General features: G+C 48.4%; 1 protein-coding gene across 3 annotated transcripts in view; it reads left to right on the top strand.

The window, feature by feature from the left end:
* SLC2A9 (solute carrier family 2 member 9) overlaps positions 1-12,598 on the top strand; it is a 241,274-nt gene that overhangs the window by 93,106 nt on the left and 135,570 nt on the right. For all 3 annotated transcript variants that reach the window (XM_039248991.1, XM_039248989.1, XM_039248988.1), the window contains one exon: positions 4,805-4,950. In XM_039248991.1, coding sequence (XP_039104922.1) covers positions 4,805-4,950 — 146 coding nt within the window. The remainder of the gene's footprint in view (positions 1-4,804; positions 4,951-12,598) is intronic.

Here is a 12,598-nt window from a genome sequence, read left to right as displayed (position 1 = left end):
CATTATTTACAATAGCCAAACTATGGAACCAGCCCAAAGTGTCTATCAATAGATGACAGGATAAGGAAGATGTGAGATATCATGGAATATTACCCAGCCATCAGAAAGAATGTTTTGTCATTTGCAACAACATGGATGGAGCTAGAGAGTACTATGCTAAGTGAAATAAGTCAGAGTAAGATGAATATTGTATGATTTCACTCCTTTGCGGAGTTTGAGAAACAAAATAAATGAGCAAAAGAAAAAAGAGAGAGACAAACCAAGAAACAGACTTTTTTTTTTACAAATAGTTTATTGTCAAGTTGGTTTCCATATAACACCCAGTGCTCATCCCCACAAGTGCCCCCCTCCGTGTAAATTGGTATGATAATTGGGGACATTGACTATCTACTAAAACTGAACATATATAGCTTATGGTTGCTATATATATTTCCATATATATATATATGTATATATATATATATATAATTGCACTATTAGTGTTAATCCCAAACTGGAGAGCACTGAAGTGTCCATCAGTGGGAAGGTAGATGAATTATGATAGCCTCACACATTGGAACACCAGCCAGCAATACAAACGGACAGATTACAGCTACGTGCTCCAACACGGATGCATTTCACATCCATGAGAAACACAAAAGAGAGGAGAGACCAGAGAAACGCATCACCTGTGACTCTGTACACTAATCTTTGGTGACAGCAGCAGGCTGGTGGTGACCTTTGGGGAAAAGGGAGAGGATGGTGGTCCTGAGGAAGCACGCGATGGGGGCTTCTGGACGGCTAGTATTGTAGGTTGAATCTTGACCCGGGTGGGAGTTTCACAGGCGAGTGCATTTTGTGATGATTCATCGGACTGCACATGTATTATTTGTGCGATTTAAAAATGTATGTCATATTTTGATCTTGAAAAGTCAAGACTTACAATGTTCAGTAAATGCTTTGGACTGGACTCAAATTTTTCTTTACCCCAGTAGGAAAATGCACATTTCCAGGTGTCCCTAGAGTATTTCTTTCAGCATCTCTGATTTCCCTAGAGGATATTTTCCGAGGTCCCTTCTGCTTTTTGAGAGCGAAGAGCTAACAGTCCAATTGGACTGTAATAGGAATCGGGGAGCTAAACTCGCCTGTGGTGGGGGGAGTGTGCCCCTGACTGCTCCTTGCACACCCTCAGGCCGTGCACCCTGAGGAAGGGGAAGGCCTTTTAGAAGTTGTAGTGGGCCCGGTGCATTGGCACTGTGTGATGTTTTAGGTAACAGGCATGCTGCCCTCTGCTCACTTCTCAGAGTCTCTGCTCCCCATCTGACTGCCCCGGGGCGGGGGGCCTGTTCCCACAGACCACAGTTGTAACCAAGGACCAGCCTGCCGGGGTCCTCAACTCCCGATCGCTGGCATCTGCTGACCTCTGCCTTTCTGAGCCGGGATTAAATAAAAAACAGTAGAGCAGTAGTGGGTGGGGACCCTTTCAACACATGATTTGTTTCTTATTTATTTATTTATTTATTCAGAGTAGGGGAGGGGCAGAAAGAGAAGGAGAGAGAGAGAGAGAGAGAGTAGTGGAGGGGCAGAGAGAGAGAGGGGGGGGGAGAGAGGGAGAACCCCAAGCAGGCTCCACAACATTAGCTCAGAGCCTGACACAGGGCTCGGACCCTCGTGCCTGGAGATCGTGATCTGAGCCGAAATCAAGAGTCTGACCTTAACCAGCTGAACCATCCAGGCATGGTAATCAGCATGTGGCTGTCCCCGGTCTGGCGCTGCTGGCACTGTGCTCTCAGGGAGCTTCATTGTGGCTGCAGGTGGGGAAACAGGCGGTAAAGTAAATGCCAAACAGGAAGCACACAGAAAGCACTGAGCACTTGGAGCAGCCAGGACTGGATGCGGAGATAGAGTCGGGGAAGGGGTCGATTTCAGCAGGTGGTCAGGGAAGGCCTCAGTGAGGAGGTGTGCTAGCCCTCCGGGGGCGGGCCTCAAACAACAGAGATCACTGCTATCAGATTTGGGAGGCCAGAAGCCCGGCATCAAGGTGCAGGCAGGCTTTGTTCCTCCTGGACGCTCTGAGGGCGAATCTGTTCCCTGCTCTGCCCTCCAGGCATCTGGCAGCTGCCCCCACCCCTTGGCCTTCCCTGGCTGGTGTCACTCTTGTCCCCGTCCCCATCTACATGTGGCCTCCTTCTCTGTATCTTCACATGGCCTCTTATAAGGACAACAGTCATTGAATTTAGGACCCGCCCTTATCCCATATGACATCTCCTAAACTTGAGTACATCTGCAAACACCTTCCAAATGAGGTCACTCTGCTGGGGGGTTGGTAAGACAGGAAGCATAGGAGGAAACCCGTAAGCTGTTCTGAGGCTGTGACAGCTAAGGTCCCAGATAAACAGAGAAGCAAAGGCCAATATCCTGCAGTCAGAACAGCCTGCACCGTTCAGCAAACCCCAGGGCTGGGGCCCCTGGGGAGGAAGAGTGGCAAGGGCTGGGGGTCGTAGGTCGAGAGAGGCCACCCAGGGGTGTGGGATGCCTGGTGCAGCACTAAGGGCCTTGGATGACCTCTCCCTGGTTTGCCTGGGGCTCAGGGTGTTTCTGGGTCACAGGACTTCCAGTGCTAAACCCAGGACAGTCCCCAGCAAACTGACTTGGTGGCTTTCATGTAGACCACCTCCTCATTCAGCACTGGTTTAGCCACCAGCATTGCATTTTGCTGTGTCATTTCGCAGCTGGGAGGTAAGAACAGCCACATTTATTGAGAGCTTACTGTGTGCAGGCCCTCTGCAGAGCGTTTCACGTACATCTCACCTGTGCATAGCACCTGTGCAAAGGGGGTATAATTACTGTCCCAGCTGTGGCTCCTTGCCCTTCACCGCCACCATGCTGCCTCTTTCCCACCGGCTCTATCATGTCCTCATTCATGTTTTGAGAGGTGATTAGCCCCAGCGGGAAGAAGAGCATCAGGGAAAGGAAACTGACAGCTTTTTAAGTGCCTACCAAATGACCACACGTGAGGCAGAAGCCTTACATGTAATAATTTCGTTCCCACTGCAACAGAAATACACAGCAGTGGTTACCCTAATTTTATAGATGAGGAACTGGAGACTAGGAGAAGCTAACTGACTTGATCAAAGTCACCTGGTGAAGAAGCCAGGGCTCTGGGACATGAGTCCTGGTGCGTTTCCCCTAAGCAACAAGGTGGCAGGCTGGTCCGTGGCCAGCCAGTGTTTCCACATGGCCAGCTGCTTTCAACGTGTGTATTTTGGATAAAAATTCAAATAGCATCTGGTGTATGTTGTGACTTTGCAGATAATTCCCATTTCTTTGTACCTTAAGCACGTTTGCCTTTCTGGTGAGGAAGGAAAAGTTATTCTGGGCTGAGATGCAGTGAAAGAGATCCTCAACTTATAAACGGGCCACCTATCTCCTCTCCTAATTTTTTTATTTAGTTATTTTTTTATGTTTATTTTTGATAGAGACAGAGAGAGAGGGAGACACAGAATCTGGAGCAGAATCCAGGCTCTGAGCTGTCAGCACAGAGCCTCACGTGGGGCTCAAACCCACGAACCGAGAGATCATGACCTGAGCTGAAGTCAGACGCTTAACCGACTGAGCCACCCAGGCAGCCCCCTTAACTTGACTTTTAAAGGAAGGGCCTCTCTGATGGCTAGCAACTGGGGTGAATTAAGCTTAACTTGAAGCACACTGATTAGTACCTAAAGTATGTCAGGAGGTGCTGGAGGCATGGGGAGGCCAGGGCAGGAAAGAAATGTTTGATGCGCTCACAGTCTGGTGAAAAATTGGGCCATAAGAATGAGTGCTGTCTGCACAGTGAGTGAAGAACTGACTCTCCCAACCGCCCGCTGAGGTCAGGGTCAGTTCTTCTCCCCATCTGCAGAAAGGGAAACTGAGGCCTCGAGACGCTAACTTCCCCACCCAGGGCCTCACCACCTGTAAGTTACAGGGACTCTTCCCAGGAGGCAGTGTGGCTCTGGAGTGCACTGTCTGTGTTCCAAACGAGCCATGAGCCTGTGATAACTGCATGTATAGCCCTTTGTAGGCCTGTAAAGGGTTTTGAGAACAGCCCTGCCCAGGTACACGTGGAAAACTGGGTTTCTTGAAACTGACAAGCACTCTACAAAATGCTGTAAAATGGGTATAATAGTATCTACGCTACCTGAGTCCCATGATTTACATAAGGAGGCACTGTTAGCTGGTGGGAGAAGCTCAAGTTCTAGAATCAGAGAACTGATCTATTGGGCAAAATAATCTCTTTGGGCACCTCTGGATGTCACTTGGCGGCTTGGGAAAGTTACTCCATTTGTGCCTCAGTTTCCTCATATTTAGAATAAGGATAAAAATAGTACAATTACTTCAATGGGTTATTATAAAAATATGTGCGTTAATAAATGTAAAGAGATAAGAAGGATCCCTGCTACTTGGGAAGCTCTAGGTATGTTGGCTATTAAACACCACCATTACGATCTACTACCACCACCTCCACCACCATCACCACCACCACTACCATCTCCATCACCATCACCATTACCAGCACCATCACCGCTACCACCTTCATCACCACCACCATCACCACCACCGCCACCATCATCATCCATTTCCCCTTCTGTGAAATCTGCCTCCCAGCCACACCTTCTGGATTAAACACTACAGGGCACGTTAAAGCACTGGCAGTTTGTGCACAATGCTGGGGCAAGTGCTGTGGCTACAGCGCTGCTCTTGTGAGCACGTGGCAGAGGGAGGGGCTCTGACCAGTGTCCCCCAAGGAAGCAGCCCTCTCACAGCCGCCATGCTTCCTTCACAGGCATCGCCCTCAGCGTGCTCCCCATGTACCTGAACGAGATCTCGCCCAAGGGGATCCGTGGCGCCCTGGGGCAGGTGACCGCCATCTTCATCTGCATTGGCGTGTTCGCAGGGCAGCTGCTGGGCCTGCCTGAGCTGCTGGGGAAGGTAAGTGCCGCTCGCCGGCCAACCACCTCCATTCTCCCTTGATGCCACACCCTCAGCTCCCCATGTCCCTTCCAAGGCCAAGGGCAGTCAGAGGTGAGCCCTTCCTCCAAAGGCTTGTGCCTGGAGTTCCGGAGCACGCGGGCCTCTCACTCATTATTGGAGGACAGTTGTCGAGTCCCTGTGACCGCAATTGATTTTTTGTTGTTTTTCAGAACGTAAAGAGTATGTAACAAATGCAAACCTTAACAGAATGTTCAGATCCACCCACCGGATAGCTGTTGTCAGCGGCTCAATTTGTATTCATTTGGGCTTTTCTCTTTGCTTTTACAAACTTACATAAACGTATATAGTTGTTGCTTTTTTTAAAATGGAACCGTGCCACACACACATTGTTCTGCAACTTGCTGTTTTCATTTATTTGGGGCATCTTTCCAACTTGTTTTGCTTTGCTCTACCTCACTCTTTCTTTCCTGCATAAATACGTAGTGGCACAGTCTTCTGGTTTGGGAAGCAGGAGGGCCTGACTTTGAATCTCAGTTCAACGGTTGACTTGCTGTGTGGCCTTGGCAAGGAGGAAGGCCTCCCCCAGGTTGGCGTGGGGGGGGGGTGGTAAGGGAGGGGAGGACCTGCAGAGACAGGGGACAGGCTCGGAGGCTGTGGCTCTGTCTCTAGGAAGAGGTGAGGGGATGGAGTTCACAGCCCTGCTGCCAGAGTGTGCTGCCAGCATGATGGAGGAGAGCGTGGTCTCCCGCAGGCGATGGAAAGTTCGCGGGATCACTGGTGATGGGGGGGTGTCCACCGCCCACCACGGTCTGGCGCTTGGACAGAGCACAGCTGACCAGCCCCGTGAGCTGCACCCCTGCAGGAGGCCGGCAACAGGAGCACACAGGACAATGCGCACATCACACTGTGCTTATTTTTCATGCCATCCCGATCCTAAGGGCTGCTGTGCGAGCAGCTCGCCTCTGCAGCTGTGGGGTGGAAGCAGACAGAGCTGAGGTTAGACCTGACTCGTAGTGGAAACCAGCAGCCGGGTCTGCTTCCAGACCCACGCATGGGGCGTGTCTCACACAGCTAAGAAGGGACATGCTGGGTCCTCTGGGAGTGTGAGCCAGCCCCCGACACTGATTCTCATGTGCACGTCCTTCCCGCACATGGAGCAGCTCTCTGATACTAGCTGGGCACCATGTGATTCAGCTCAATTCCGACACCATCTACCTGCACATAGCGTCAGACCCCACAGGGTAAGGGCTCAGTCCCACAAGACTGTCCCCAGTTCCAATGCCAATTGCAAATCCAGGTTGTCACCAGCGCTTCTGACTGGCCAGCCATAAATCAGTGGTTCCTACGACCTTCTCCTTCAGTTGGGTTAATTTACTAGAACAGCTCACAGAACACAGGGCCTGATCTACTCACGCGATTACTGGCTTATTACAAAAGGGTAGAACTCAGAACAGCCAGATGAAGGAGACACGCAGAAAAGGCAGGGGCGGGGCGGGGAGCTTCCCTGCTCCCTCCAGGACGTCCCTCTCCCAGAATCTCCACGTGTTCATCAACCAACGTGGAAGCTCTCAGAACTCCATCCTTTTGGGGTGTTGTGGAGGCTTCGTTGCGTAGGAATTGTTGATTAGACCATTGGCCCTTAGTGACCGAACTCCATCCCCATCCTCTCCCCTCCCTGGAAGGTTGGTGTCACGTGGTTGGCTCCAGGGACATCCAGCCCCCATCTTTAGGTGCCTTCCAAAGTCACTCCATTAACATGAAAGCGGGTGTGGGTTAAAGGAGCTTGTTATGATTATCACGACACCTTTATTACTCTTGTCTCAGGAAGTTCCGAGGGTTTTGGGAGTTCTATGCTAGAAATGGGCTGAAGACCAAACACATGTTTCTTTTTATAAATCACAGTAAGAGCTTAGGTTGGGAGAATACTGTGCCCCTTTATGCCTTACCCTTAATAAGCCCAGAGTCAGCCCCTGCCTCATTCAGGGAAGGTTTTATAAAGCTGAGGAATCAAATATGATAAGGTTATGGGAGCTGGATGGCATTTATCACTTAAAAATGTTTAGGGGGCACCTGGGTGGCTCAGTCAGTTGAGCATCCGACTTCAGCTCCGGTCACAATCTCGCGGTTCATGAGTTTGAGCCCTGCATCGAGCTCTGTGCTGACAGCTCAGAGCCTGCAGCCTCCTTCAAATTCTACGTCTTCCTTTCCCTGCCTGTCCCCTGCTTGTGCTCTGTCTCTCTCTCTCTCTGTCTCTCTCTCTCTCAATAATAAATAAAAACATTAAAAAATGTTTCTGAATGTTTGCTAACACTTCTTATTGTGGTAAAATATCCATAAGTTTTACCATTTTCACCATTTTGACGTGTATGGTTCCATAGCATCACATATGACTTTTTCTCCTTCACCTGATCCAGGTCACTTCAGAAGCATCTGCTTCTGATCTCTTGGCATCAACCCTTTGGAGTTATTAGGGCCATGATTTTTTTCTCTTTTGCGAAAGCAGAACAATGCACACTTAACATTTGTGGTTGCCACATGCATGGTGATTTCTATTATTAGTGCAAGCAGGTGAGAAAGAGTCTCCTTACCAAAGTGAGATCCCACATTAAAGAAGCTCTTTTGCTTTTTTGTTTTTAAAATATTTAAAATTCAGAGAGTCAACATTATGTGTGTGACAAAAATAGAAACAATGTAATGATCACAGCGTCTGTTCCTTACACGTAGGAACGTATTTTAACGTCAGCAGATAGACCTGTTGTCCTCCCAGATTGAACAAGTAAATAAGCATCTGCCTCAATAGAGGACAAGCTTTTCTCTTTCAAGGGGAGTTCCAATTCCTCTTCGGACTCCTCTCTCATAAATCAGTGTTGGGTCCTGTCTGCCGCCGGGTCGGGGTCCTGTCTCAGCTCAGGCTGCTATAAAACACCACAGGCCGGGTGGCTTGAGAACAAGAGAACTCTTCTGCACGTTGCTGTCCAGTTTTCCCAGCACCATTTGCCAAAGAAATGGTCTTTTTTCCATCGAATACTCTCTCCTGCATTGTCAAAGATTAGTTGGCATTATACTTGTGGGTCCACTTCTGGGTTTTCTCTTCTATTCCATTGGTCTATGTGTCTGTTTTTGTGCCAATACCATACTGTCTTGATGATGACAGCTTTGTAGTAGAGGCTAAAGTCTGGGATGGTGATGCCTCCCATTTTGGTTTTCTTCTTCAATATTACTTTGGCTATTCGGGGTCTTTTGTGGTTCCATACAAATTTTAGGATGGTTTGTTCTAGTTTTCAGAAGTATGCTGGTGCAATTTTGATTGGGATTGCATTGAATGTGTAGATTGCTTTGGGTAGTATTGATATTTTAACAATATTTATTCTCCCAACCATGAGCATGGAATGTTTTTCTATTTCTTTGTGTCTTCTTCAATTTCCTTCATAATTTTTCTATAGTTTTTATCATACAGATCTTTTTTATCTTTGGTTAGGTTTATTCCTAGGTATTTTATGGTTTTTTGTGCAATTGTGAATGGGATCAGTTTCTTGATTTCTCTTTCTGTTGCTTCATTGTTAGTGTATAAAAATGCAACCGATTTCTGTACATTGATTTTGTATCCTGCGACTTTGCTGAGTTCATGAATCAGGTCTAGGAGTCTTTGGTGGAGTCTTTCAGGTTTTCCATGTAGAGTATCATGTCGTCCGCCAACAGTGAAAGTTTGATTTCTTCTTTGCTAGTTTTGATGCCTTTTATTTTATTTTGATGTCTGATTACTGATGCTAGGACTTCCAACACCATGTTAACAGACCACTTTCTCACACCATACACAAAAATAAACTCAAAATGGATGAAAAACCTAAATGTGAGACAGGAAACCATCAAAACCCTAGAGGAGAAAGCAGGCAACAATCTCTTCGACTGTGGCTGCAGCAATTTCTTACTCAACACATCTTCAAAGACAAAGGAATTAAAAGCGAAAATGAACTATTGGGACCTCATCAAGATTAAAAGCTTCTGCACTGCAAAGGAAGTAATCAACAAAACTAAAAGGCAACTGATGGAATAGGAAAAGTTAGTTGCAAATGACATATCAGATAAAGGGCTAGTATCCAAAATCTGTAAAGAACTTACCAAACTCCATACCCGATAAACAATCCAGTGAGGAAATGGGCAGAATAGACACTTTTCTAAAGAGGACATCCAGATGGCCAACAGACAAATGGAACGATGCTCAGCGTCCCTCATCATCAGGGAAATGCACATCAAAGCCACACTGAGAAACCACCTCACACTGGTCAGAGTGGCTAAAACGAACAAATCAGGAAATGACAGATGCTGCGAGGATGTGGAGAAACAGGAACCCTCTTGCACTGCTGGTGGGAATGCAAACTGGTGCAGCCGCTCTGGAAAACAGTATGGAGGCTCCTCAAAAAATGAACAACAGAACTCCCCTATGACCCAGCAATAGCACTGCTAGGAATTTACCCAAGGGATACAGGAGTGCTGATGCCTAGGGGCACATGTACCCCAGTGTTCATAGCAGCACTCTCAACAATAGCCAAATCATGGAAAGAGTCTAAATGTCCATCAACTGACGAATGGAAAAAGAAGATGTGGTTTATCTGTACAATGGAATGCTACATGGCAATGAGAAAGAATGAAATCTTTCATGGATGGAACTGGAAGGTATTATGCTGAGTGAAGTAAGTCAGAGAAGGACAGATATCATGTTTTTATTCATTTGTGGATCTTGAGAAACTTAACAGAAGACCATGGGGGAGGGGAAGGGGAAAAAACAGTTACAAACAGAGAGGGAGGAAAACCATAAGAGACTCTCTGTTACAGAGAACAAACTGAGGGTTGGGGGAGGGAAGGGAAAATGGGTGATGGGCATTGAGGAGGGCACTTGTTGGGATGAGCACTGGGTGTTATATGGAAGCCAATTTGACAATAAATTATATTTAAAAGAGAGAGAGAACAAGAGAACTTACTCCTTGCAGTTCTAGAGGGAAGTCTCAGATCAGGATGTCAGTGCGAGCAGGTTCTGGTGAGGGCTCGCTTCCTACTTCATGGATGGCTGCCTTCTCTGTGTCCTTAAATGGGGAGACACACCTCTTTTTCATGTCTTTTTGCATAAAGACATGAATCCTATTGGGTGGGAGGCTCCACTCTCATGACCTAATCAGCTCCCAGAGGGTCCATTCCTAACATCATCACCTCGGGGTGAGGTTTCAACATGTGAAGTTTGGGGGACACCATCCATAGCAGGCCCTTCGGTCTTTCGTGAACCTCCGTCTTCTCCCGTTATTCACTCCCTCCTTCACTCGTTCAGCACATTCTGGAATACCGAGTTGGATGCTGGAACTGAAGCTTTGGGCACGTCCACGAGCTGGGCCTATTCTGCACCTTTATGATGCTCACAGTCCGCATGGACTGTGTGACCCTGGGTGGGTCACATCCACAAGCCAGAGGCCCCCTTGGAGGCAGGCATGCTTGCAGGTCCCCAGGCTCCATCCAGCACCACTTCCTCGGGAGAACAGCTCTGACAAACAGTGACACTGTGCAGCACGTCCCCAGAACCTACACCCTGTGCATGTACCCATCCCATGCTATTACTTCTGTTGGCTTCAGCTTCTTTTCCCTCCATAGATCCTGTCTTATGGCCATGTGCGTGCATGAGATCCAGAGGTTTGCACGATTATTCACTCATCCAGCAAATGTTTAGACCGCTGCTGTGTGCCACCTGTGGGACTGGTTCCTGGTGGTGGTGCACAGAGGTCAGGCTAGTTCTTGACCTTGGGGAGTTCACAGGAAAGACAAGTAAGCACAGGTCAGCAGTATGATGGGGGGAAGGTAGAGCACTATCCTAGAGCAGGGTGCCAGGAATGGTTGGTTTTCCTGTAAGAAGTGACATTTAAACTCATGCCTTGAGGACTGATAGGACTTAACCCAGGCCAGGGCAGAAGTGGGAGAGTGTTTCAGGCCGAGGGGACAGTATAAGTAAGTGAAGGCCCTGGCATTTGTCCAGAGGCAAAGCCTCAGGGGACTAGAGCATTGAGAGGGGGAGGGCGGAGGGCCCTGAGGACCACACACCGTGAGTACCGTGAAGGGCAGGTAAGATGAAGGGGTTCAGTGGGCCTGGGGTGGCTGGGGGTACATGCCTTGTTCAGTGAGAGCAGCTGTCACTGTTCCCGTGACAGATACTGGGCTACAGGTGATAGGTTTTCTGGTTTTCAAAACAAATTAGAATCCAGGTATTCATGTCATATTTCTTGATTTTTTAAAAACTTATTTTGAGAGACTGAGCAGGGGAGGGGCACAGAGAGAGGGCGAGAGAGCAAATCCCAAGCAGGCTTTGTGCTGCCAGCACAGAGCCAGACGCGGGGCTCGATCCCACGAACCGTCACCTGAGCGGAAACCAAGAGTTGGACGCTTAATGGACTGAGCCACCCAGGCGCCCCTATTTCTTGATTTTTAAGTATTAGGAACCAGTTGACCTTGAAAAAAAGCCTCCCATTTGTGGGCTGGGTCCTGCATCGTGGGCCACTTTTCCCACACCTTGATGAGGAGCGTGGGCCCTGGAGGCTTCTCTTTATTCAGGAGCACTGAGCCATCCTCCACCAGTGGATGTAGGATAAGATGTGCACTTAAAAAAAAAAAAAGACTTGGGCCACCACTTGCAGAACATCGGGGATCCTAGCCAAACCCAGAGACACCGCGCTGGCCCAGTGGGGGGACAGGAGCTTGGATTCGAGTAGTGGCGGGAGACCAGTGGACACGCTGGATGGTCAGTGGCGGGGCATCACCTTAGAGGGTCATGCTGTCTCCTGGTGTCTGGCCGGTCAGCCAGGTAAAGTGGGGTACCAGATGCTGAGATAGGGAGCCCTGGAGGAGAAGCAGCTTCACGGGGGGAGGAGATGACAAGGTCAATGAAATGAACCACCCAAGTCACAGAGCATCTGTAGGCGGAGTTGATTTGAGGACCTGGGTACCTGGATTCCCAGGGAGGTGCTCCCTCAGCAGCAAGGCTGGTAAGCCAGGTGCCCAGGCCGCCTCCTGGCCCCGAGCCAGCTGAGAAGGCATGCCATTGATCCCCAGAGACGGTCTTTCCCCATCAGATTGGATTTTGCCAGCGTCTTGGACCTGGTTAGAGGCTGTTAACTCGGTAAATGCCTTATTTTCAAACCCATGCTCCAGGAAGGTGGATTTGGGGCTTCTGGTACAGGAAGGAATGTCAGAACGGAACGTCTCCCTCATCTCAGTGGGGATTGGTGGTAATCTGGCTACCGGAGGCCCACAGTCATTTCACTGAGTGTCAGAACTTCGTCTTTTCTCTGTTCATCATCATTTCTCAGTTACCTTCAAAGACAGAGACAGCTCAGCTTGTATAAAGAAAAACCATAAGGCGAGAAGGACTGCATTTGCATCCAAACAATTGCTTTGAAATGCAGAGGCTGGAGGAAGTGGTGGGAAGACTTTTAGAACAGAAGGCCAGATGGGGAAGTGAATGTAAGAATTAACACTTGTGCTGTGAATTTAATCAAACACACATCGTAAAACATGTGGGAGTTGAACATTTATGTGACATTTTACGCTTCCAAAGGATATTTTGAAAACATATTAATTAGCTATTTTTCCTGCAGTGAGAAAGAAGAAA

Source organism: Hyaena hyaena, unplaced genomic scaffold (assembly GCF_003009895.1).
Source record: "Hyaena hyaena isolate Hyena2069 unplaced genomic scaffold, ASM300989v1 scaffold_328, whole genome shotgun sequence".
NCBI classification, from domain to species: domain Eukaryota; kingdom Metazoa; phylum Chordata; class Mammalia; order Carnivora; family Hyaenidae; genus Hyaena; species Hyaena hyaena.
The sequence above is the reverse complement of the archived record's forward strand: the minus strand, read 5'-3'. Positions and strand labels throughout refer to the sequence as shown.